Source organism: Pholcus phalangioides, unplaced genomic scaffold (genome assembly GCF_987345545.1).
Source record: "Pholcus phalangioides strain wild (caught in Gottingen) unplaced genomic scaffold, Ppha-v1.0 ptg000014l_1, whole genome shotgun sequence".
NCBI lineage: Eukaryota > Metazoa > Arthropoda > Arachnida > Araneae > Pholcidae > Pholcus > Pholcus phalangioides.
Genome location: NW_028301607.1, coordinates 14,130,463 through 14,156,433, shown reverse-complemented (window position 1 = coordinate 14,156,433; position 25,971 = coordinate 14,130,463). Strand labels below are relative to the sequence as shown.

Sequence of the window (25,971 nt, the reverse complement as noted above, 5' to 3'; positions counted from 1 at the left end):
TGATTTCGTAACCCGTTTATAATGTTCTCAGGGCCTGACAAACGTACACTGATGGCGAAATTGCCACACGGCAAGCACCCAGGTGCAGGACAATGGAGCTACGCGTCCGACGTCCTCCAGCAACCAGAAGAGAGCACGACTGTGATCAGGCAGAGGTCAGCGGCGATGGACCACCACGTACCGTACGATTCCTCGCTAGGTGACGATTCCTGGAGTACCACGGGTGACACGTGGAGCTCCAGCGATCACATCTCTCCGACTTTCGACGAGAGCACTCCTAAAAATATTACCACTCAACTCGGTCAAACAGTTTATCTACACTGCATCGTCAATAACTTGGGTGATAAAACGGTAAAGTAACGATTCTCTCTTACTATATTTATCTCGTATTCCATATACAGGATGTCCCATAAATTCGTTAATAGCTTAAAAATTCGTGAAAATTGAAGGAATCGATTTATTTGAATAGTGTATCCGAAAAAATTATTCTCACAAACAACCGGCGATTAGTGGCTGAGGTAAAAGCACTTTATTGCTTTGGCACAAATAATCAACATCACAATGAAAACATTATGTGAGCACCAGTACCAGGAAAATTCAGAAACAAGCTTTTAATCGTACACCCCACCCCCTGAATTTTATAGGACTCCACTAGAAAAGAAATCCCTCTTTGTGAGAATAACATTTTCGCAATCCGTATTCAAATATACCACCTTCTCTTCAATTTTTACGCATTTTTAAACTGTTTACGGATTTATGGGACATTCTGTGCATAAATATAGTAGTGTTCTTGAATATAAATTAGTCACACATAACATTTATTATAACACACATAATTAGCAAACACTATTCGTTGTTCTTCAGAGGCTCTTCGTATGATCTAAGAGTGCTAAATCTGCTCAGCGCAGGTAAGAAGAATCCTTGTGTCTCTCATATACATTATAACCAAAGGATGTCCTACTTTCTTCCCTTTTTATCTTATCCCCCCCCCCCCGTTTTAGCTTAAGACCAAAACCCATGAGGAATTATCAAATGATTTAGTAGGTCCTAGTCCAATTAGCGGAAATCCTAGCCTTCTGAATTCGTCTAATTCAAGGAACATCTTTATGGACAGTGCAGTTACATATAAGCGATAGAATTGATATTGCACTAATAAGTATACAGTCAACAGTCAAACCTCTGTTTAAGGGACAGAAGTTCCAATCCGTGTCTCTAAGAATGAGAACTCACCACTCAATAAAATACGCCTCCAGTTAAGAAACAAAAATCCTGGCCTCATTAGATTAATTGTACATAGATAGATTGTCCGTTATTGAGATGTTTCAATGTTTAAGCACAATATGCATATAGCATGAAAATTCAAGCCTGTACCATCTTCTCGTAAAAATATAGAAGTAGGATGACAGCACCAGTAAGTACACGAAACAAACAAAACTCTGACCACATAAATACGTAATGCCCACGCATATACATACACCCACACAACACGTTCCGGCATGTAAAGATTCGTTAAAAATTCCGCAAACTAATGTGTACTAGGCGCATGTACGGTTACGTAGAAGTAGTGGCTCTTGTGAATGACCACGGAAAGACTTCTAGGCTTTTCTTTTTCCTTTGTTTCCAAACGAGCGCAATTCCGGTCTATCGTCATGGGCAATTTTCTACCAAATGGATTGTGTCAGAAGTGTGATTGTGTGTACTCAAGAGTCAGAGTACGTATCTAGTGTTGTGCGTGAATGTTTTTAGTGCTGCCATCTATATATTTAGATTGTGAGCGAAGTGTGATGACTGAATATTTGTACTGTCTGAGTATCTGCAGCTCAGTTGCTTTCTGTGGGGAGACTTTTTAACGGAAATATCGGCTCATATTTACGCGTCGTAATTGGGAACCACTGAGAATTCGGCCGACCACCAGTGTTTCACCGGTAGGGTTTGAATTGTGGCCCTCGCGACGCCAGTCTGTCACTGACCACATGACTTCAATGGCGAAATTGACTTCAGATGTCCTTGTGCCTATTAAAGCCGAATTCAATCCAAACTGAGGCAAGCATACTCAATGATACGGTTTTTTAGCATTATCTTCGTTTGAAAAGAGAACATGGAAACTGTGAGCAGATTTTTGAACGTAGTCAAGCCACGTGCATATTTGGGAAACTCTGACTAACGTCGCTTTTCGAAAACGTTGGGAAATATGCGCTCTATACCAATGTCCTCACGACACTCTTAAGGGTGTCGGTGAACATTTTCGATGCGGTGCGAAAGTCCCGAGCAAGATACTTCAAACCCTTATCTAGTTCCAAACGTTGCTAGGAATGTAAAAAATATTTTCAAATATCCAATATATAAAGTTACTACAAAAACCATCACTAAAAAAAAAAGTGCAATGACCTTGAAGTGTGACTTAGAAAAAAATGAAACGAATTCTTATATTTTTAATATCTACTTTAAACTAGAACATTTTAATGAATACCCACAGGTATAAGACTCATGAAGATATCTTAAAAATAGTAGTTTTGACAAGCCACTTCTCGAATAAAAAGACCTTAAAATATGGCATTTATAAAAAAAAAATAAGAAGAATCTTTGGTGACGATATACGCATTGCCTCTCGAATATTAATAGATTTTGAGCAAATTCTGCGCAAATATTTTTTTTATGCCATAAATATTTATAAGGGTTACTTCTGCTGACAGGTGAGAACTAAAGGCGTTTGAACATTTTGTTTTTTCTTCTCATTTTTTTCCTCGATTTCGCCTTAAGCCTGTCAACGCTTTAAAAATGCTAAGAAAAATGTTTCAAAACCTTTTCTTTCTTCAAGAAATATTTGATACAATAAAAATTTGAAATAAGTAATAATTTTCAATTAAATTCTGAAACCACAGCAAATATCTAAAATTTTGAATTTTTTTTTTTTTATAATTTTCGATCTACTTGGCAATTTTCTATGATTCTTGATATTTTGTCAAAAACAAGTATTAATGATTTTTTGTTAAACTAATACTGTATATAAAAACTAATATTTATGCGTAATTATTATTAAGTAAAATTCAGAAATTTAAATAATTATGTGGTCAGCAATTTAAGAATTGAATGAAATAATTGGAAGCAATTAATTCATGGTACAGTAATAATAATAATAATAATTAAAAAATCTTAATTTGCTTCAAATCAATTTAATAAGGTAAAAGATTTTGTGAATTTTTTTTTTTTTTCTTTTTTGCTGTTGCTTTTTGAAACATGATTTAAGAAAAACGTTTTTTTTTTACATTTCTGAATTACATGTGGAATTTAGTTTTTAATTGATAATTCAGGCTAAAATTTGATGAAACATTGTTTAATTACAAAAAAACCACCAAATTTTTCACGCTAAAATTACAGTTTCTTTCAAGGAATTTTTTCGTATTCTTTTTTCAAATGCTAAACTAAAATCTTATTAATTATGCAAACAATGTTGAGCATGACTTAATACCCAATAAGGCGTTTTTCTATATTACTGTGCTATATAACTTATGTAAAACTACGTTTTTTAGAAGAAAATTGATTAAAATTCACATTGCTTAAAATTTTTTTGTTATCAAGTAAACTACTAATCTCACATACACATGCATGACAAACAAAAACTTGAATAATTTCAAAAAAATCAAATTAAATTTCAAATCCAACTAATGAATTTTACAATTTTATGTATTCGCAATTGCATAGAGTTAGTTCTTACAATTATCATTTGAAAATTTCCTTCTTAAATTTCTTCGATTTTAGAAAAAGTTATCAAACTTTTATTACATTTTCTGATAATATCGCCCGCCCCCCTTCCTGCAGTACTTTTCTTTTTACTATTTTTCAACATTAAATTATCAGCATTATTGGTATCATTATTTACTTTTATTCTTTCAAAATAATATTTCAAGTGTTTTCATCAAATTTTCAGGAAACTATATAAAAGCTTTAAATTTGATATTATATTTCTTTACCTAATTCTTATAATTTTTAACATTTATCTCGCATTCTTTTTTTTAGTGCTTAATAAGTATCCCAGTTAGTGTATCATTATAGATCAGTATTCATCATATTTTCAACAAAATAAAAATCTTTTGCTGAGAAGAAACAGAAAAGTTCTAAAAATCGGGAAATCATAATAAAAATTGCATTTATAAACACTCGACGTGGTTAAAAATCTCTATTTTGAAAAATAACTTTAATTATAGGGTATGGAACTTGTAGTTTGCCGAATCGATTCTTTTACCCAGTGCAATGTTAACTTTCTCTTTAGGAAAACTGATAACCCTTAAAAGTTATGATTTACGGCAAGTTTCAAGAATTCCGTCTCCTATTATGGAAAATCATGCATCAAAAAATGTTGTTAATAAAAGAGAAGGAACGAAATGAATTGAGATGGATGTTTACAGGGCGTAACTCTAAAAATTGGCCATTTTACACTTTAAATATGTGGCGATGGTTTCTTTTAAAAGAATTAAATATTGAATGTTTCAAAAATGGAAGGAAAAAATTAGTCATTTACATACATTATAGAAATATTTATCTATGGGAAAATAAGTACGTATTATATTTATGAGCTACTTAATTTTTTTTGTGCTACTTAAGTATTAGATTGATTCATCGTTGTATGTCTATTATGTCTGGAGGATAAGAAGAGTACATTGAATTTTATAGAAAATATTTTAAAGAGGCTTTCATTTTAGACACGGCGTTTGCGTGCCACGTTTAAATTCTTCAAAATTTTTTGAAGAGCTTATTTTCAAAATGGAAACATTTACTTGTTTTTTTAGAAATTCATTCTTCAATAGTTTCTGAATCTTTTGCATGATCTCTATCGAATTATGCAGCAGTGTTTATTCCAATGGAAATGTTTTTGGTAAAAATTACATTGTAAAGTTATTTGTTTCTACCAAACTACCAAAAAGGAACATATAAACCTCATTCATTCATTTCGATATTTTTGGTAGAACCTTTAGGTAACGGTCACCAATAGAAACTAAAATTTTGTTCGTCAATGGATTGTGAAATGCATTGAGTCTCGTCGACGTAATTCAAAAAAGTGTCCACTAACGAGAGTGTCCATTATATGGGAGATTACGCTGTGGAACGATTGTGTTTTTCGAGAGGAGAGAAATAAGTTTACCTGGCCCTGATAAAACATTCTGGAATCACCAGGTGACCTAGAAATTTCCAATTTTTCAGACTCTAATTTTAATCAAAAGGTAACATTCCCACTAATTTTCTTTCAAAACGGAACATTTTTAAAATTCAAGTGTTGGTAATTTCTTTGAATGATGATCAAGAAACATAGTGTTTTAATGTTCTTCTACCATTCCTATATGCTGCTACCTGTTAGGCTATTTTCTACTTTCGTAAAGCAAACGTATTTCAGAAGAATATGTTTTTACTTCTATCGTAAGTTTAGGAAAGTGCAAATGTTCTATTTTGAAAATAAAGTCTTCATTTGTGCTGATGACGGAATTAATCCTACATATCGATAGCTTTTAATGCATTTTTATTTTTAATGGATGTTTTCAATGAATATTTTTATTAGAAAAATTCATACCGTAGGAGGGGGGGGGGTGACTTTTGACAACTTTTGGGTATTTAGACTGTTTCCAGTCTTAATATTAACTCAGAACTAAACTTGTCCTCAAATAACTATTCCTTCACGCTTTCTTGAGATAGTTAAATGAGTTTTCAAAACCGAAGTTTTAGCCATTACTGAAAAAAGAAATAAAGTTCTTGTTACAAAGTCTCACCCTGTAAAATGCAGAGTGATTTTGTGGCATGCATTTTTAATACAAAAACCATAGGAAAATGAAAGTTTGCCAAAGTAATACCAAGAACTTTTTATTTACAACACTTGCGACACTGGTGAATGTTAATTAAACACTATTTATTGTAAATTTCATTGACGTACTTGTTATTTACAGACTTTCATTTAATAGCAGTCATGTGGAAAATATTTCGCTTCCCATGAGGCCTAAGTGGTTGAATTGCAAACAGAACCTTTCCATTATTTTTTTGCAGATAATCTTCTCTGACTGTGTGGGACACTTCCAGTTTTTTCCCCCATTTCCGAAACCCTACATTTTTATGACGTTGCTTCAGTAACGATTCCCGGGTACAGTGTGCCTTTGAAGTTAACAACAACAAACTGATCTACGTGGAACCTAACAACCTCTTTATCGCTTCTGCTCGTTCTGGGCAGTGGTGAATTACCAGTGTTGTCAGTGTTCTTCTGACCTCTCTGAAGTGACTCTAAGAGACAATTAATTGGCTTTAATAGTCTGACCAATAGATTGACGGCTTCGGCAAGCTATTCAGGAGTATAACTCCTGTAGAAATGGTCTCCGAGGTTTCTTACATATTTTCTTGGCATTTTTTTAGGGTAATCAAACATAACTCACATATTAAACATTTTAATTGCAATCTAGTTTCATAGTTTTTGTTCCAACAAGTTTAGTTATTGAAATAGTTATCTGTATCCATTCAGTAAACGTTGGAATCTGCACAAGAGAAAGTTTTACGGAGTTTTTAATAAGTTAAAACTGTTAGTTACTCTACGATGGGCCGTCACGGTAACACTGAGAGAAGCAGAGCTCCGTCGAGTGACTGCTAAGTTGCAGTATGTTCCGGACTATCAGATTTTGGCGTTGCAAGTTCCTGTTACTGCCGAGCTAAAAAAAACTAAATAAAGTCCAAGTGTCACAAAGTCACCCCCGCTTACGGTATTTATATAAAAATTAAAATATACTGATAATATTCGAAAATATATGCATTTTATGCATAACTATTCCATATCAGATTTTCTTCCTTTAAAATATATCTAATTATGTTCTAATTTATTTATTATTTCTCATGAATATTTAATACCGTATATGTATTTACGATATATCTAGAAATTCTTTATGAAGAAAATCTTGCATTCGTTTTGTTTCATACTAAATATAATATTCTCAATTTTTACATTTAATAATTTAGTTTTCGTTCAAACAGGAGTTGTTTCCTTGTACATATATTTTATGTATAGTTGTGTAGAATTTCAATGAAAACTAAAAAAAAATTCAGAAATTATAAAACATTCGTCCAAAGTTTCTATGTTTTCCTTTTGAAATAATTTCTTTCAATTATGTATATCCTAAAATATTTTTGTGTCGCAAATTAATATTTAAGTACAAAATAACTGCAGCAGCCAATTTATTAGTGTTAACACCGTAAAATTGTTCTGAAGCCATAAAAGTGTTTTATATTATCATAGAAAATAATAAACGTACAATGTATAGTTAGCAATTAGTATTTACATATTAAAAATAATACATATGATATATCGTATGAATGATTACAAATATAATATAGAACATAGATCCTTAAACAATAAATAAATATAAACAATACATCAAAGTGACCATAGATGATCAAATATTAATTGTTGCTGTGATACAAAAAATAAGAAATTTCAAAACACAGAATATGAAAAAATTATGAGAAAAAAAGGGGAAAATAAAGCCATGTCCGATCATAACATTATATTTTATTCAAATATGAAAATTAATGTTTTTGTACGAATTAATAAAAAAATTCACATATGAAATTTTGGTGGTTGTTTACTGAACAAAATATAATAGATCGGTGGCAGTTAAATAAGAATTTACATCTGTAATTTCAAATATATGTAATCTGTAATGTAAAAAAATTTCTGCAATTTAAATCCTCAGTTTTTATGCATTTTCAAGTGCGATAGCTCAAAAATTTTTAAAACTTCACAAATACAAAAAATTCAAAAATAAGGAATTTCAGGAAAGGAATTAAGGAATCACTGATATGTGGGCTGTCTAAAACTCCAAATATTTCAACTCTCACAAATAACTCAACGGAAGTGCCACTATGAAATTTTAGTTTCTCTTTTCGCGGTGGTTATTTTTGTTTAATGTAAGGACCGATTATAGAATTTTCATTTTTCCATACACACTTATACGCATGCATGCATATACATGTCTCTCCTGACATATAATTAGCAAAGCTGAGTTTTCGAAAATGTCTCTAAATGATGAAGAAGACATCAAATTTCAGCTCCCATGTTCACGCGGGAAAGGAGAGAAAGAGAGAGGGACCGAGGAGAAAAATAAAAAAAAACGGAGTGAATGGGGTGAAAAAAAAAAGGAAGCAACCGTACTGTGCGTGCGCAGATACGGCAAGAGTCATGTGATCCCACAGGAGTGGGAAATTTTTATCGTCTGTTGTTGGAGAAGGAAATCATTTGCTGAAGATCGCTGCTAATGGACGAAGTTCTCGTATTTTCCGTGCAATGGGATCAGTCTCGCGAATTCAGCCAACTGCACGCGACTTGTTTATCGCTTCAAGTTACTACCAGTGGACGACCGGCTTGGAGGAGGATCGGGAGGTGACATATCCCTCTCAAAAGCGTCATTATATACAGAGCAATTAGTCTGTCCTGTAAAATACAGGACGATCAAACGAACCTGCTCAATATATCGTTCCTCCTAGCATATTACCGTGAATCCACGCCTACCCTGGGCTTGAGTTAAATGAGCTTCTTCTTGTAGGGTGATAAGGCAGGACTGTCTCAACATCATACGTCCAGGGCAAAGTGATACTCTGAGGGGCCCATACATTAGCTGGAAATAGCAGATTACATACATAATTTACTCGTAAAAACATCATAGCACCAGATCTCATCATTTAGGCCCCCCCCCCCTTATCGGCATGAGTCTCTCTGATCGTGCTCAGATGGGATCATGCGTAAAGATAGTAAATGTTCTATTGCCTTTTCTTCTCTCAAACAGAGCACAACTCCAGTCTATTACCAAAACGAGTTGCGTCAGAAGTGTCCATGTGTACCTATCAGTCTGGGTGCGTATATAGTGTTGGATGAGAATGTTTATAGTGCTGCCATCTATTTTTCAAACTGTGAGCGAAGTGCAAGGGTTGAATATTTTGTACCGTTATAGATCGGTTGCTCTCTGTAGCAATACTTTTTTAACGGAGAGAACGGCCTCCATTCACGCCTTGAAGTCGGGAGCGACTGAATTTCAGTCGATTTACCACTGTGCCGCGGTGTGTTCTGAACCCGGGCCATTGCGATGCGAATCCGTTACTATTACAACATGACCGCACATCGGCCTGGGCGGCTCTGCTGTATTCTGAAGAAGATCTATCCATAGCTCTTCTGTGCCCCCTTAGCCACTCACCGTAGCTGTTCTCTTCGACTAAGTTTTACCCGTGCTCCCTTTAGAAAATTCCAAGACCGCAAAGGTGGAGGGAGGGATAAGGCTCCAGGTTAATAACCAATGATTCATTTCAGGGCCGTAACTAGGATTTTTGCTGCCTCACACCTTTAAAGTTATATAATTTTGTAGCGGTGTTCTTTGTTCCCAACTAAAACTGCCACTCCCCTAAATTAGATTGGACAATCGCCCGGAGCAGTTGCCTCCCAACCCCTCTAGTTACGGCCCTGGTGCAGTTGATTATTTGAAGTTCCTGTTTACTAATTATACATTTAAGAACCTTTGATCCAATCTAATCAGTGAACATAGTAGATATTAACCAATATCTGTACCACCATCCCCGCAAACTGTGCACATTCTTTTGTTCAAATATTCCATTATTAATTAAATGGCATAACGTACAGTAGATGAGCCAGGTACACAACAAAATGAATCATTGATTTATTTAATTATCTCCCTATTCAATCACAAGTTTATTTCGCCGGTAACACTTTCCCAAGCATTTCACATGAAAACGACGAATATGCAACTCAGAAAACGATCAATACGATATTTGCAGGAAAAAAATAATAAAACAATCATGAATGATAATTCTATTCATTACCTAGACATTCTCAACAGTTATTAATCATTCATCGCATTTTATTAAAAATAATCGTTATTAGCGATGAATGGAATGTAAGAAAAAAAAAATACTTTGACGAAGTAATCGAAATCATTCCCGTAAGTAAATCACCATCGCCGTCAATTCAATTCCTAATAACAAAAGACTTTAATTTAAAGTCCCATAAAGGAAAATAGATTGAAAATAATAATAATAAAAGCCGCGAGAGATGCGCAAATATTACAAACAGGATTGAAAAGGTCGTTGTGTTATAACAATGAAGAAGAGAATATTTATTTTTCATTTTCTTTATTTCCCCCTCATCAATGAAATAGTTGAAAAGTATTCGAAAACTGACATTGAAACTAAGTGTAAAGTGGAGAATATTTTTTTAAAGAGAGAGGGTTGAGAGAGGAAAAGAATTAGATATAAATATAAAATAAAAATCTCTCTTTAAACATCGTAAAGCCCAGCGGGAAAACTAACACAATGGGAGATCTCTCGTTTATGCGACAATCATTTTATTATTATTTTTATTATTTGGTGCAGGGAACCATATTTGTGTTTGTGGGAGCCAAATAATAACAATAAAAAAAAATGGAGAGGAACCGAGAGAAAATGAATAATGGATCTTTGGCTCGTTTACATTTGCTCTTCTCATTGATTTCTCTAAAGAAATAAGAAGGATTGTTCCGCGTGGATGTGGATTTTGGTGGATGCTCATCATATACATCATACAATAACCTAAAAGAAGCGCGTTTTTTTTCTGAAGGGAACAAGTTCTGTTCCCAATATTCCTTTTATTTTATTATTTTTTGTCCTTAAACAAATACCCCCCCCCCCCCAAAAAAAACGGATTTTATACCCATTATAATGGAGTTTTTCTCTCTATCTGCTATTGCTTTTGTTCGTCATTACGACCATTTTTTTTTTTATTATTGCATGGAATCGGGAACTCGCTGTTTTGGAGCTTAATGAAACTTTAGTAGAAAAGGTGAATGTTATTTCCATCTGAGAGTAAAAAAAGGGGAGAGCAGTAACATCGTAATGATGTTAAAATCGGTTTCGCATAATACCAGATTCAACGCTAAATAGTTTTTTTTTCCCTAGCTGCGTACTCTCGTTTAAACGTTCCTCTCTTTGTGAAAACCTCGTCGTGTTTTATTTTATTTCGCGAGACGTTAACGTCGGCACTTACAGCTTTCTAATGCAAATTACCTTTATATTTTTAATCCTGTATTTTTCAAACATTTTACAGTGTTCGGTACGTTTTCATTCATTGCTTTACTCGATTTAATCGGTGTTTTTTTTTTTTTGTTCTTTAGTAGTATGTACTCGATTTGTTTCAACTCGTTTTTACTTCTGTTGAGTTGAGTTCATTTAAGAAAATTGTCCTGTTTTACCGATGGTCAAGTACATTTACGTACGTGTGATTCGAAATTGTAGAAACGATTCACAACTGATCCGGAAAACCTCTCTCATGATGATAGAAGAATATTGTAGTTTTTCATTCCCTGTTAAGACTTAATTACTGAAGACATTAACAAAAACTGTATCATCTAACTGTATTGAATAGGTGCAAGAAAAAAATCTTCGTGAGAATCTCGTTCAATAGTAGTGAAACTTCTAGGTTGTTTAGATCTGATTTGACATGAGATTCACATCTAGTTTCTACTAGTCGCAAGATATCGAAGCGTAGGAACGCTCAGTTCTTTCCACTTCAACTAACCCAATTTTCTTTTCTTTCAAACTGTGTGCATCGCCCCATCTACCATCTCTAAGGGTCTCCTCACACGGGGATACTCAAATCGAACTCGAGTAGCCTCAACTTCAGAGATGAGTTGACTTGAGCGAGTCGAGATGCCCTTTCTCCCTCACACGGCGCTACTGAAAAAAAAAGCCCGTAAAACTGAGCAAACACGGTGTTTTCAGTTTACCTCTTTATCTTCCTGTAAAAATCGGGATAGAAAAAAATCAAATTTCTCGCGATTCTAACAATACATATGATATTATTATTATTACTATATAAGTAATTATTTATCCTGCACTATTATCTCCACTATACAAGACGATATAGAAGAAAATTGTAGGTATCGTGTATCCATACACACACACAGACCCACATTAAAAGGTTATTCAGTGAGAGAGTGAGTAAGTGTGAGCAAATGATCGAGTGAGAGAGTGAGCAAGTGTGAGCAAATGATCGAGGGAGTGAACAAATTAGTAAATGGTCAAATGAGTGAACAAATTAATAAATGGTCAAATGAGTGAACAAATTAATAAATGGTCAAATGAGTGAACAAATTAATAAATGGTCAAATGAGTGAACAAATTAATAAATGGTCAAATGAGTGAACAAATTAATAAATGGTCAAATGAGTGAACAAATGAGCAAGTTAAGAGGTGAGTGAGTCACTCATATGTTCACTCACTTAATCACTCATTCACTTTTTCATTCATATATCACTCACCCACTCATACGCTTACTCACTCGGTCACTCATTGAGTGACTCGCGTAATCACCGCGACTCCGGGTGACTCCGTCACTCTCATACTGTCACCCACCCACTCATAAGCTTACTCATTCGATCGTTCACACGGTCAATAACACACTCGCCTATTCACAAGCTCATTCATTAGCTCATTCTGTCACTCCTCTCACATATATTCACTCACTGATGCCGAACTGTTGTCGGTCATTTGTCTGTCGGTGAATTTCCCGTCTTATGAGAACGTCTGGTAACCCTCCTCCTAACTATATCACAGTCCACCGCTCTGTCTCAATCAGGTCTGGTAACTCAGCGTCCAGCATGTTTATTACTACCGCACTTGATAAATAAATATGGATGAAATAAAAATTGACTCTGTGGATAAAATTATTCGGGGAAAAGCTAATAAATTTCATTGGTGTTTAGATATGACAGCGATATGAAATTAGGTTGAGGTCATTAGCTGGCATGAATCTTGCTCCACGTGCATATTAAAACCACCTGAGCTTGTTATGATTACAACAACGGCTATGCACCCGTATCTATGACCTTTTACTACGTAAGAGTCCTTCAACATCTCAACTAATGTTGCTCATTAAAAGTATTTTCCAACAAATATCAAACTTTCCACTTTATCTTAAGGAGCAAAACAAAAAAAAAACTTAAAATATTTCCCGAGAGAAGTTCCAGTCACACAATGATAATGTGCGTGGATAAACGTAATTGCCGTCGGTCGTGTCGTGATCTCAGAATTTTCTAACAAATTAGGTAAAAATAATTCCGTGCCCCAAAAAATTCCGAATATTTCCTTATCACCATTCTAAGGTTTTACGCTACTGAAATATTCTGATATATTTCTTGTTGTCTTTGTTCTATTATCAGGTGTCTTGGATCAGGAGGAAAGATTTCCACGTCTTGACAGTCGGCCTGGATATCTACACCAGTGACGATCGGTTTCAACCCATACACATGCATAATAGCGACGACTGGGCTCTTCAGATTAAATTCACTCAACTCAAAGACGAAGGCACCTACGAATGCCAAGTCAGCTCTGATCCCAAGATCAGTTTCTTCGTTGGGCTCACTGTCCTCGGTATGTTCTTATTGTCGTTTTAGTTTTCGTGTACATTATAATCGTCATTATTATTTATTTGGATATACTATCATCAGGGTCGTCTCAACAGCCCCAAGGGCCAAGTGATTTTCTCTGACCAAGCGCAGAAATCGTAGTTCATATCGATTGAACCAAAGAAGAAGATGCAAATCTGCGTCATAGTCAATGAAAGGCGCGGATGTCAGCCCCGTGAAGTTATTCCAGCGTACAACCGTTCTAACAATTATAACGTGCGGGATAATGACGCAATTTAATAAGACGGAAAAGAGACATGCATTCCATTTACGGAGCTGCTAACAGAAGTTCCACAGAGGCAGGGAGAATGTACGGTGAGCGTTTTCTTCATAAGCGGTTGCCCAATCCAAAAACATTTGCGCGCTTGCATCGGCAGCTGTGCGAAACGGGATTCTTTCTTGCTTCCTATTCCGATGCAGGTCCACGCCTTTTATTCACTCTTCCCGCAGAGTTTCATACGGTTCCTTCTTCTCTTCCCCAGGTTACATTTGCACGCATGGTGTTTTTTCTCCCGATAAATTTCAACAGGAATGCCATTTTAACGTTCGTGGAGTGGCCGTTTCGAAACGCGCTACCGCGTTTGCGTTTCATATTAGACCATGCATTCTTTGATGGCAATTGTTTGTATTGGTGTGTACTATCACCTCTTAAACTTTTATCCCACCTTTTCTGAATCACCCTGTATTTATTTTAAATAATTCACGTAGAAGTTTCATTTCTTAACAGTTGATCGATATTGTGAGGTTAAAAAGTTCGAGTATAGAAATAAAATCACCATTTACATTCAGGTTTTCGGATTTATCACTCGTTCATTCCTGAGTGGAACTAAAATCTCTGGAATTAAAGATCTTCATTGGATATATCATAAACGTAAGAGAAATTTTCAACGTTCAATGACATTTTAAACGTAATATTATGTTGGAAATTGTGTCAAAGAAATAAAAACCATAATTTTTCCGTTGCCATTGTTATACTGAGCATGTGTGCCATTAGAGATAACAAAGTCTCTGGTATGAGTGAATGAGACAACGTTTTTCCCCCGAAATCTTTCTTTTTTTCCTCTGCTCGTGTTTGTCTGATGGGATGTACAGGCTGGTCACATTTTTAAAATTAATAGCAAATAACCGACGCACATAAAAAGGTGCGGTTCACACTAATATACTTACCCCCCCCCCCCCGCCATGGCCTACACACTATTTTTTTTTTTCATTTTTTTGCTTTTCTCTTTTTTTTTTTTTTTTTTTTGATAGAATGAAAAAGAAGTTTAAATTTCACTCGCAAGTGGCGCTATAAAAATAAAAACTTGACATAGCACATGAAATATGGCACAGACACTGCATAATTGTTGTTTATGATATACACACATACAATTTACGTTCTATAAAACTAACATGGCCCCTTTATAGTTCGCCTCTGGCGACAGGGGATGTTTCAACATGAGCACTTGTTTAGTTGTAGCCCGAGCTAAAAAGAGCGCTCATATTGAAATCTGATAGCTTTATGTAACTCAAATTGTCATAAACCTTAATTACGTATGTGTTGCTATTAATTGATGTGTTAATTCGATCTTTGGGTTTCACAGCGCTACTTGTGAGTGAAGTCAGAACTTTTTCTTATATAAATAAAAATAATTTTACTAACCCTTAACTAGCGTTATGAAAATTCTGTGCGTAATTGGCGTCGTTGGGTCATTTTGACCCCAAAAATTATTAGAAATCAACAAAAAGTGTCTTCATAAAAGCGATGGAATTTTTACGTGACTTCATTCATCGGTCAATTAATTCAATAATATCTTTTCACATTTCTTCAATTATTTTCCGAAAACATTTTCTTTTATTAAGACATACATTAGAAGAAAATGGAGGGATACCTAAATTTTGAATGAACAGATATGATTGCAACATACTCAGAAAATAAAATTTGCAAATTAAAATAGTGTTAACTATATTTTCACAAGCACCAAAAGTAGCCTTATTCTAAGTCGGAAACACAGTACTTGCAAACGACACCATGTCCTGTTTATCACACTGAGATCACACGTACAATTTACTAAGAGTATACACCCATGCTCAACTTGGATATCCAACGTTTCATCATTTATTTGAAACCGTTATTGAGTAAACTAGATCTCTTCTGAGAGGAAATTTCGATCTCAACACTCCGGCCGTCAGACAAAAAGTATCTTACGCAAATGGTGAGGTGGAACTTTGACGAATGAAATAATGGAAAACAAAATAGAACAACTTCATGAATTTGTCAAGAACGTGTAAACAACCTGCTTGAAAGGCACTGATAACAGGATGTACCGGATGCATTTCTTTCCCAAAGGAGTTGCATGTTGAGCAATACGTGGGGTCAAAATCTCGAGCACGAAACTTTTTTCTTTGAGCTAACTATTTTATATAGATACTAAAATTCACATAGACCAAGAGGGGCACAACATCGGGTCAAATGCGGTCCGTCAAAGGCTTCCATCCGGTCCGAGAAAATTGTTGTGGTAGAACAATATCAATACCTAAATATCAATACATACGCTGACCGTATTTCCTTCTTCATAAAATGTGATATACCGACAAAAATTTACCATTTCAAGGCAAGTAAAGTACGCATTACAGCCGAAAAAGCTTTCAAAAACAAATAAAGTTGCCAATAACAGTCGAAAAATTTCTCAAAGTCAAGCAAAATTGCCAGTTACAGCCAAAAAATTTGGCAAATTCACGTAAAGTCGTCAGTTACAGCCAAAAACAATTGAGAAAGACAAGTAAAGTTTCCAACCAGAATTACAATTCAACAAAGAATTCAACTAGAATTGCAAATTTCGCCAGTCGTGGAAATTGATGGGTATTGCAAGTCAAAATGTAATTCTCCATAAAAAACGGATATGTTTTGGCAGATATGTGAGATGAATATATTTATTTGGCTATAATTAATTATGATAAAATCGTAATTATTATGATATAATTTTTAAAATCACGCCAAATTTTATCCTAATTCTTAAAATTATTTAAAACATTCAACTAAGACTTGTTGAAAATGAGCGAAAAACGAGATATTTTATGAAAAATGTTTGGATGGCCAAAATTAAAGGACTGTCCCGTAAAATACGGGGTCACATGGTCACTCTTTTCTGGCTCCGTGGACTGGAAAAAGTTGTGCACCCTTGGCATATGCATTTCAATATTTACTCAAACAAATAGTCATGTAAAATATTAGATGTATCATTTATCCAAAAAAAAACACGATAGATTATAGTGGAGAAAACTCCATATGGACAGAAACGACCCGAAAAGCTCGAATCCCCTCTGTGTCCATCTTCAATGTATCTACAAAGCACCAGAAGGAGCGTTCATTCTACTGTGTGAATCCTATCGGCGTGATACACTGACCAGATGGTCTTGAACACGAAAATCGCCATTACAATGGCATCAACACCGACCCTGTAACTGACAACCACACGCTTGATACCTGTCAATGCCGATCCTTTTGATAGATTCTCGGTGGTGCGATCCCAAGTTCATTCCCTCTCCAACTACTAATTTGCATAGGTCAATTCAAAATTACTTGCCTATGCTTCTGTACGACGCTTACGCAACTGTTGGGAGCAGCTGGATTGTATATATACATATCTCAAAGGAATCACCTTTGATATCGTATTCGCTTATATATCGTCTCTCTAGCACAAATTTCTCTCTACTGTTTTATAGGTGATATGTACACAAATATGAGCGTATTTATATGTAATAATGTCGTTTTAAACGGTGGTTTGGATAAACGATATTAATAAATTGTGAGATTTATAATATTATGATTTTCGATATTCCTGTTACAACCTTAGCCGGGGAACGCCTTGCCCTTAAAAACGAAACCGGATGAATAATATTGTCTTATGATACTTTTTATAGGGCAGTTTCCTATAAATCCGTACATGGTTCGAAAATTGATGTAACTATTTTTACAAATCTCTATGAATTGTTGTATGAAAAAAATCATATCTGAATGTGGTTTGTGGAAAAGTTATCCTCATGAAAGGGGGAAAATTTTTTTTTCGGTTTAAAAAGAATTAATTCACATTCTTCTCGATAGAGAACGCTACATCAATGTCTGGCAGAAGTGATTGGTATTTGATATTAATTCCATGTATAAGTAAAGAACTCGTTGCCAGTTACTCGATTTCGTAAGCAAGAATGATTGGACCTGGACCTTTCTGCAATCTCTTCTGTGTCCAAAACGTTCGTAAAGCTTCCGCCCTTCGTGCTAGGTGTGTTTTAAGCATTTAATCTATACATCATTTTTGCGCTGCTTTTGCATTTTTGTATTTCTTTATTGTTGACACTGTATATCCGACACGGTCCCACCCCTTAACAAGGGCAATGGCTAAAATTGGCTGAACCCGAAAGAGCCTGGCGCGTGTTCGGTTTGAATGAAAGAAAACCAGTGATTTTCGTGGCTGATGGAGGCAAAACAACTTCACCAATAGTGGTTTTATCCATTAATGTCAACATTACAATAAAAACATTATGTAAACACCAGTGACAGGAAAAATCATGAATGATCATATAGGACTCTGATTTGCATGTTGTCAGGGATTTGCTTTGTTGCTGTACCTTCCATTGAAAAACAATGTGAGCTACTTGTTAGAAATTGTTAGAAAAAATTCCCGTTTACGAGAATTTTATATAAACAGCATTCAAATAGATCAATTGCTCCAATTTTTATAAATGTTTACACTACCTATTTACGAATTTATGGGACAAACTGCATGTAATAGCGTCATTTTAAGCGGGTTTGGATGAAAGATGTCGATTGTGAGATCGGCTTGATCAGTTTTCGTGACATACACATGCGCAATTTTTACGGCACATTCTAACTTGGAATCATGTAATTTTGATATCTGGAGTTTTCCATTTCTTATACCCGTGGACCCCAAATCTTCCGAATATGGGAATTGCATTAAGAGATGTTAATCCCCGGCCGGGAAAATAAAATTCTTCATACGGGGATTAACGGAGGAAGCATTTATTTTCTTCAGGAAAAAGGAAACTGTTTCACATTTTTCCCCGGGGAGCGCTACTAACATCTAGCGAGCAGCAAGTTAGTGCGCCCCTGCGGTTTATGTGTGTGATCTATCTTACATTGAATTAAAACATTTTTATGCACAGGGCATGGGATGTATATACAAATATTTATGGCAGGTGTTCCGAGTAACAGTTGGGGAGCAGGTATTTGGAGAGACTACTTTACTCCAGTCATATCGCCATACAGGGGGTGGGTTGGGAATGAAGACGTCATACAGGGTGATCAGTGAATAAGCCCTTATTTCAAAATTAAATATCTCTACAACAAAGATCAATAGAATTATGCGGTAAACGGTACGTTTATTAGCAAAACTGTAAGAATGTTGCACAGAAATTTCGAAAATTTAGTTTTTTTTTTAATTTTTTAAAATTAAAAAAAACCAAAAAAAAACTGCAGATTTTGGGGTTCCGAAAATCCTCATTTGTGTGAAGAGAAACCACTGCATTCGCCTAAAGTTACTGCATGGGCTGCGGTATGCGCCAGAGGCATTATCTGCCCCTTCTTCGTGCGAGAAACGATTACTACTGAACGTTACGTTACAATTTTGGAACAATTTGTCAGCACACATGGCGCATACCGCAGTCCATGCAGTAACTTTAGGCGAATGCAGTGGTTTCTCTTCACACAAATGAGGATTTTCGGAACCCCAAAATCTCCAGTTTTTGTTTTGTTTTTTAAATTTTAAAAAATTAAAAAAAACTAAATTTTCGAAATTTCTGTACATTCTTACAGTTTTGCTAATAAACGTACCGTTTACTGTATAATTCTATTGATCTTTGTTGTAGAGATATTTAATTTTGAAATAAGGGCTCATTCGCTGATCACCCTGTGTGTCACATCACAAGCTTGCTATGGAAAATATCTTGTTATCTCTGTTCTTTCCCAGGGTCGAACCTGTGGAAAACCTTCATGGCTGTGCGCGAGCATCTTACCACCGCACCATTCGGGCAATGTATAACTACTACTACACCAAGCACCAACTCTGGTCACACCGCTATAACGCAATTTACTGCCGTTAATGAGATGGGTTGGAAATGAAGACGCTGTCTATCGGTGGTCTCACCTCAAGCTCGTTAGAAAAAATGTCTTATCCACATCCTCCCTCGGGTTTGAACCTGGGACCCTGACAGGAGCCTTCACGGTGGTAGACGAGCATCTTACCAACACGCCACTTGGGCTCGGAAATTTCACTTAAAAATAGAATTTCAATGCTCATATTTATTACACATATTACATTCTCAAAATCCTTTACAATATTCTCTAAAACTCTGCCATATTATTACAATGACTTATTTTTTAATATTCGTATCTTAGTGCATGAATAATTTAGCTCTAAAACCCGCACCTACACCGAGTCACTCTTAGGGGTACGGGACCGTTGTTATCGTACCGAGCCTCTCATTCATAGTGTCCTCGCACGCGTGGTAATGGTCATGGGAAATGTTTAATTTAAAGTTAAATTATTTTTCTGATACTTTAACAGTGGTGCAAAGTTTCAAAACAAATTAGAAAAATGTCCATTTACCGCTACGTAATATGACGAATCAAAGAAAAGCAATCGTACCGTAAATGGGGGGAGGGGGGTCTGGCTGAGATGTTAGGAGGTCATGGACAAAGCAGGAATTAGGCAGGGGTATGTAAAATCTTTGATTTGCCAGCAATATATATTGTTAACATTTTGGTGACCTAAATTATATATATATATATCGTTTATGTGGAATTGGATCCAGTTCTTTTTATTTCAATTTCAACAGGTTCCGCATCTGGTAAAGGCAGCCCTGCACTGATAAATACGGGGTGTCCAATAAATCCGTGAATAGTTTAAGAGAATAAAAATTGGAGAGGAATCAGTATATCTGAATTCAGTTTGCGAAAAAGTTATCTCCTGAACGGGAATTTATTTCAATTTTTTCGGAATGAAGGGCCAGGGAAGCCAATCTAGCAAGAATAGTTGAATCTTTCTTCAACCTTATCTGTGGCCGAACTGTTCGTAAAACTTCAGCCTGCGATTCGTGGCTGAGGCTTCACTAGTTGTGTTTTATCCACCAATGTCAACAAAATAATGAAAACCTTATGTAAGCAGCACAGTAATACGAAAACTCAGAAATGAGCTGTTAATCGTTCATCATGTATTTTTAAGACTGATTAGTATATTTCCATCGATTCGCTTTCATACAGCGCTCTCTATTGACAAATATATGTAGGAAGGAAGACGTCCTGTCTCTCTCGATAAGATAAGAGCACCCTCAGACGCTCTGATGAGCTGAGAGACGCAGACGTCGATGTATACGTGGGTGAGACCAGATGTGGCCTCCCACATTGACGTTTTTTTTGTTTTATTTTGTTTCATATTTTTGACCAAGTTCAATGGAATAAACTGTTTTAGTGTCCCGTTAAATGTGTTCAAGTGATCATTCCCCACATTCGGAGGCTCGACCTTTAAAACCCATCCATCCCTAGATGACGAGTGTAGTGAAATTTCGTTGACGAGACGAGAAGTCGTGAAACGCGCGCGAGCGCGATTCAAGTGATCATTCCCCACAAATATGAACAATTTTTTTCACGTACTAAGAAAAACTCCCATTTGGAGAAAATAACTTTTTTTTTCCAAACCGCATATAACACATGAACAACACAAAAATTCCTTCAATTTTCAAACTATTTACGGATTTATGGAACACCATGTGTTTCCAAAGAGCTTCTAGAAATTCATTTTGTCGAGAATAAAAAGTCGCGGTGCTGTCATTTCCTGAAGGATCGAAATATATCATTATAGTGTAGAGATGACTTTTCGAGATGATTTTCCACCAAATGTTTAAATTTCAATGTTTGAAATTTGTTATTGAAAATTTAATTATTTGTTCTGAATTTACTCGTTCTTTGCGGATCTAGTTGCAAAAGCCGGCATAGAGGGCGCACCAGACATCTACGTGAAAAGTGGAAGTTCCATAAATCTCACCTGTGTTATAACTCAGAGTCCTTCTCCTCCGCTCTTTGTTTTCTGGTATCACGACGATCGAATGATAAACTACGACAACTCCCGAGGACAGATCGCCATCCTGCAGAAGGGAACCACGCCGGACACGGCTATCAGCAAGCTGGCGATCGTAAATGTACAACCATCTGATTCTGGCAACTACACATGCTGCCCGTCTAACGCCGAAGCGACATCCATTACGGTGCACGTGCTCAATGGTAAGTCGGCAATTGGTAGATTGAAAGAAAATACAACATATAAACCGCAACCAATCTCTTTTCTGCACGCTACGTTGAGGAATGCACAGCCACAACCTCCGGTTCAAATGAAAAATTGATAAATAAAATAAATCAGTAATGAAATCAAAGTTACATATTGTATAAATCATATTAATTCCTCATAATTATAATCTTCACAACAATAATTTGCAGCAACTACAGTAAGAAGCGGACCTTGGGGAAGACAATTACCTTCTGGCCTGGGAAGCACCCTCTCGATTGTAAACGCCCATGGGAACCAAAAAATTTTGTCCGCTAATGGGTACATGCGATGCCATACAAGTGGCGCAATGTAATTCTACATGGACAATAGAGAAGATAATACTTGAATTAGGTGATACCGAAGGAATCAAATGATTTTAAAATGCATTTATATATTTTTAAAAATTAAAACCACAGAATGACAAGTTAGATGCTAACGTATATCTTCATTATGAACAATTAATAACGCCGTCGTTTTTGATGAAGAAGTGAAGTTGTATTAAAAGTATTGGGAGGGCTTATCTAACAGAAGGAGGGTGGGGGTTAAAACTACTATGGGGAGTACACCAAGTTCTCACTATAATAGAAAATACACTTCTGTAGTTGAAAAATAATTTTGTGTCATCAAGAGTGGCTGTGCCACAACCATGAAAATGTTATGAATATTCAAAATAATATAAAAAAGTCAACAAAAATTATTCTTAGAAACGGACCCAGAGAATATTTTCACACCCTGTGTTTGTTAATTGGCGACTCGAATGAATTGATAAATAATTTATTTGTTATGTCAAGTTTTCCATGGTACAGCGCCCTCTAGGAGGGAAAGTTTGAAGTATTTTTATAATTTGTCATTAAAAAATCTCTACGCCATGGTAAGCAATTCTTGTAGAAGCCGCAGATATTTTTATGTCAATCGGTTAATTTATTCATTAATTTTTAGAATGTATCATGAACTTTTCGTACACCTTATGTGAATAGATAGATCACCCTAGATATTATATACAGTGATCCGAAGCCTACAAGAATTCCTCTCGGCCACATAAGATATATTGTATTTCTGCCTATATTTTATTTGTCCATTCCTCGTTTTGTTTTCCATTCACGTACTTGTACGGCGTGTATATACAGTATGTAATAGTCAACCAGTCGCTATATACTAATCATTATTATTATTTTTTCCTTGTGTATATCCACAGGCGAAAAGCCGGCAGCGATGCAGCATGACGCCAATCCCGGAATATCCTTATCGTGTCCTTCACATCATCACAATTCTGTCTTTCACAGCTTCTTCTGCAGCAGCAGCGTCCTGCTGCTGTTATTACTGTGGTGGCATCTAATGAGGTGACCGCATTGACATCTACCGAGGAGATATATATATGTGTGTGTGTGTGTGTGTACAACCATACATATATCCCTAGAGCTGCTCGCGAGTTTCATTTCCAGTCAGAAAAAAAAAAGTATAAATAAAGTAAAATCGGGATTATTTGCTGCGGAAACTGTATTCTCGTTGTATATGGGAAAAAATATGTCTTACCTTTTTTTTTTGGTTTCTGTTCTTGTTCGGAGAGAAATGACATTGGGATATGGGATATACATATATATATATGCCATCAAAAGGTGCTTGTCTCTGTAAATATTACAACAAATGCTACTTGAAAAAAAGAATTACAATAGACTAAAAAGGACAAAATACACATACCATGACAAACAAATGGAGGAAACGTGTTAAAATATTGAAGAATACGGGACAAATTTCTCCTTTGGATCCGAATGCTCAGATGTCAGAGAGTCATTGCTCACGAAATACGACACATATATACATAAAATATGCTCAGAAAAATTATATAGAGGACAAGAAAAGAAAAAAAGAAACATTATAATGCGCATGCATATGAACTGAGGAGTTTAATGTGTTTTAAATGTTCTCTTTTGAAGGGGGAAAAATCGTTTCAAAATACTATTTTACAAATCATTTCACATTTATGGAAATCTTCAAGAAGCTATGTAAAGCTTACTCCTAAGTTTGTATTGTATTGTATTTACTGGCTGTATTATAAATTATTATTATGATTATAATGTGATTTTTTATTGTTATTATTATTGCCGCAAATATGAGTGATGTCAGATATGAAAGAAACGAAATTATATATAAATATATATATATATATATATATATATGGAAAAAAGATCGGGGAAAGTGATATATAGACTGTTTTAGGAAGAAATTTTATTAAAATATAAATGGGACATGAGACGTTTGTGTGTGTGTTTGTCTGGTTGCTGTGTCTTGCTATACAGTCAGCTTATCCGATACTCAATTGGATAAAGGATAAGCTGATTCCCCACTTATTCGTATAAAATCCCCTGGAACTACTTCTTCATGGAAAAAAATTATATGTTGCTTAATGTGTGTAATTTAACCCTTTGCACCCAAGAGGTGACTTGATCACCACTCGGTTTGACGTGATAATTCGAGCGGTAACGATGTTTGTTTAGGTTTGGTTTGGGCAATATCGCTTTATTAGTGTATTCATCAATACATGCGTATAAAACAACTGCCAATCTTTAATCTTAAATACATTTTTTAGATTTATTGTTATATATGCTTCTTCGCGTTAGGTCGAACTCGACAGCCGGGGCAATAGGAATACTATTTTCAAAGTTGCGGAGCCCAATAAGAATGGAATACGATGAAGGAATAAGTTCAAGTGAAGATGAGTTAGATTTTTCGCTGATGAAGAACGAAATTAAGGAGAAAAGCAGTGATGGAGATAGCGCTGAACTTAGAGGTGTAAGAAGGCGAAAAATCAGGGTAATAGAGATAGTGAATGTGAAAGCGACAGTGATTCCGCAGAAGAGACAGAACATTCAGAATGGATAATGTGCACAGAATCCGAAGAAATACTGCAAATAATGCCGTTTGTATCCGGCAAAAGAGCCGCAGGACCGCAAGTATCTCCAGACATAAAAGAACCATTAAATTTCTTTAAGTTATTTTTTTTATAAATTTATTTTAAATATAAAGGTATATAAAATGTTAAAATATAAAATTTTTAAACGTTAAATTGTGTGTGAAATCATTTTAAGTTAGCTGTAAGAAATTCACCATATATACGGAAAATCATCTCGAGTTGCTCGAACGAAAAAGGCTTCGAGTGGTAAGGGATGATTTTATCAAATATAATAGTAACAAGTACAATAACTGTTATATAAAGTACAATATACATATTATAAACCAATATAAACTTTTTTTTTTCATTAGATAAAACATTAATAAACTAATGTTGCAAATTAGAATGTATAAAAGACTTAGATTTGGAGGCTTTTTCCCTAAGAATTGAAATGGGGGTATATTCAGGGGAAACATGTCTGGAAACGTCAACAAAAAATTACATTAAAGCGTTATATGATGCAAGTGATGCGTACATGACTCCTACTGTATAGCAATGCATGAGTGACACCGGCAATGCAGCGATGCGTGAATCATACCGGCAATATAGTGATGTATGAGTGTTATCGGCAATGAGAAATCCATGCGTTACTTACCTTGCTGTCAAGTATGAATGACACCAGCAAACTCAATGATGTATTAAGCTGCCTAGTATCTAAATATCGGTAGTTTTCTGGTGGTCACGCATGAGTGACACCAGCAATTTGAGTGATTTATGCGTTCGCTCATGTATAAGTGACACCGGCTTTATGAAGGACAATTGCACAACGCAGTGGTATATGAGTAACATCGGTAATGTAACGATGTATGAGTGACATTGGCAATACAGTAATATCTCGCGATCATGCATGAGAGACACCGGAAATGTAGTGATGCAGGAGTGGAGGAATATATGCGTTACTTACCGTGATTTCATGTTTTGAGTGAAACCGGCAGTGCAGCCTGCACACATGGGTTACACTGCAGCATAACCATGTATCACTCATACATCACTACCGTTATGCTAACACCTGAAAAACCAGACACACTCCCACGTTACTATTCCTATGGAACTTCTAACGTATAGGGAGTATGCTGGAAAGCAAATTTGTTACTAATGTGTGAGTGACACCGGCCGTGAGTAGGGATGGATGTGCGCATGCACACATTGCGTTACTTGCAATGTGTGTATGTATACATATGAGCGAAGCCGGAAGAGTGTAGTCACGGGATACGCTCGCATCGCAATAATGAAGAAG

The 25,971-nt window shown here is 35.5% G+C and overlaps 1 protein-coding gene across 1 annotated transcript in view; it reads left to right on the top strand.

Annotated features, from left to right (window-relative positions):
* The window catches only part of LOC149078200 (synaptogenesis protein syg-2-like), a 145,964-nt gene extending 122,328 nt beyond the window's left edge, over nt 1–23,636 (top strand). The window contains exons 2-5 of the mRNA XM_089241792.1: nt 32–351; nt 13,224–13,434; nt 21,439–21,741; nt 22,980–23,636. Of these exons, the coding sequence (XP_089097918.1) occupies nt 32–351; nt 13,224–13,434; nt 21,439–21,741; nt 22,980–23,128 (983 nt within the window). The 3' untranslated portion in view covers nt 23,129–23,636. The remainder of the gene's footprint in view (nt 1–31; nt 352–13,223; nt 13,435–21,438; nt 21,742–22,979) is intronic.
* Nucleotides 23,637–25,971: the final 2,335 nt, after the last annotated feature.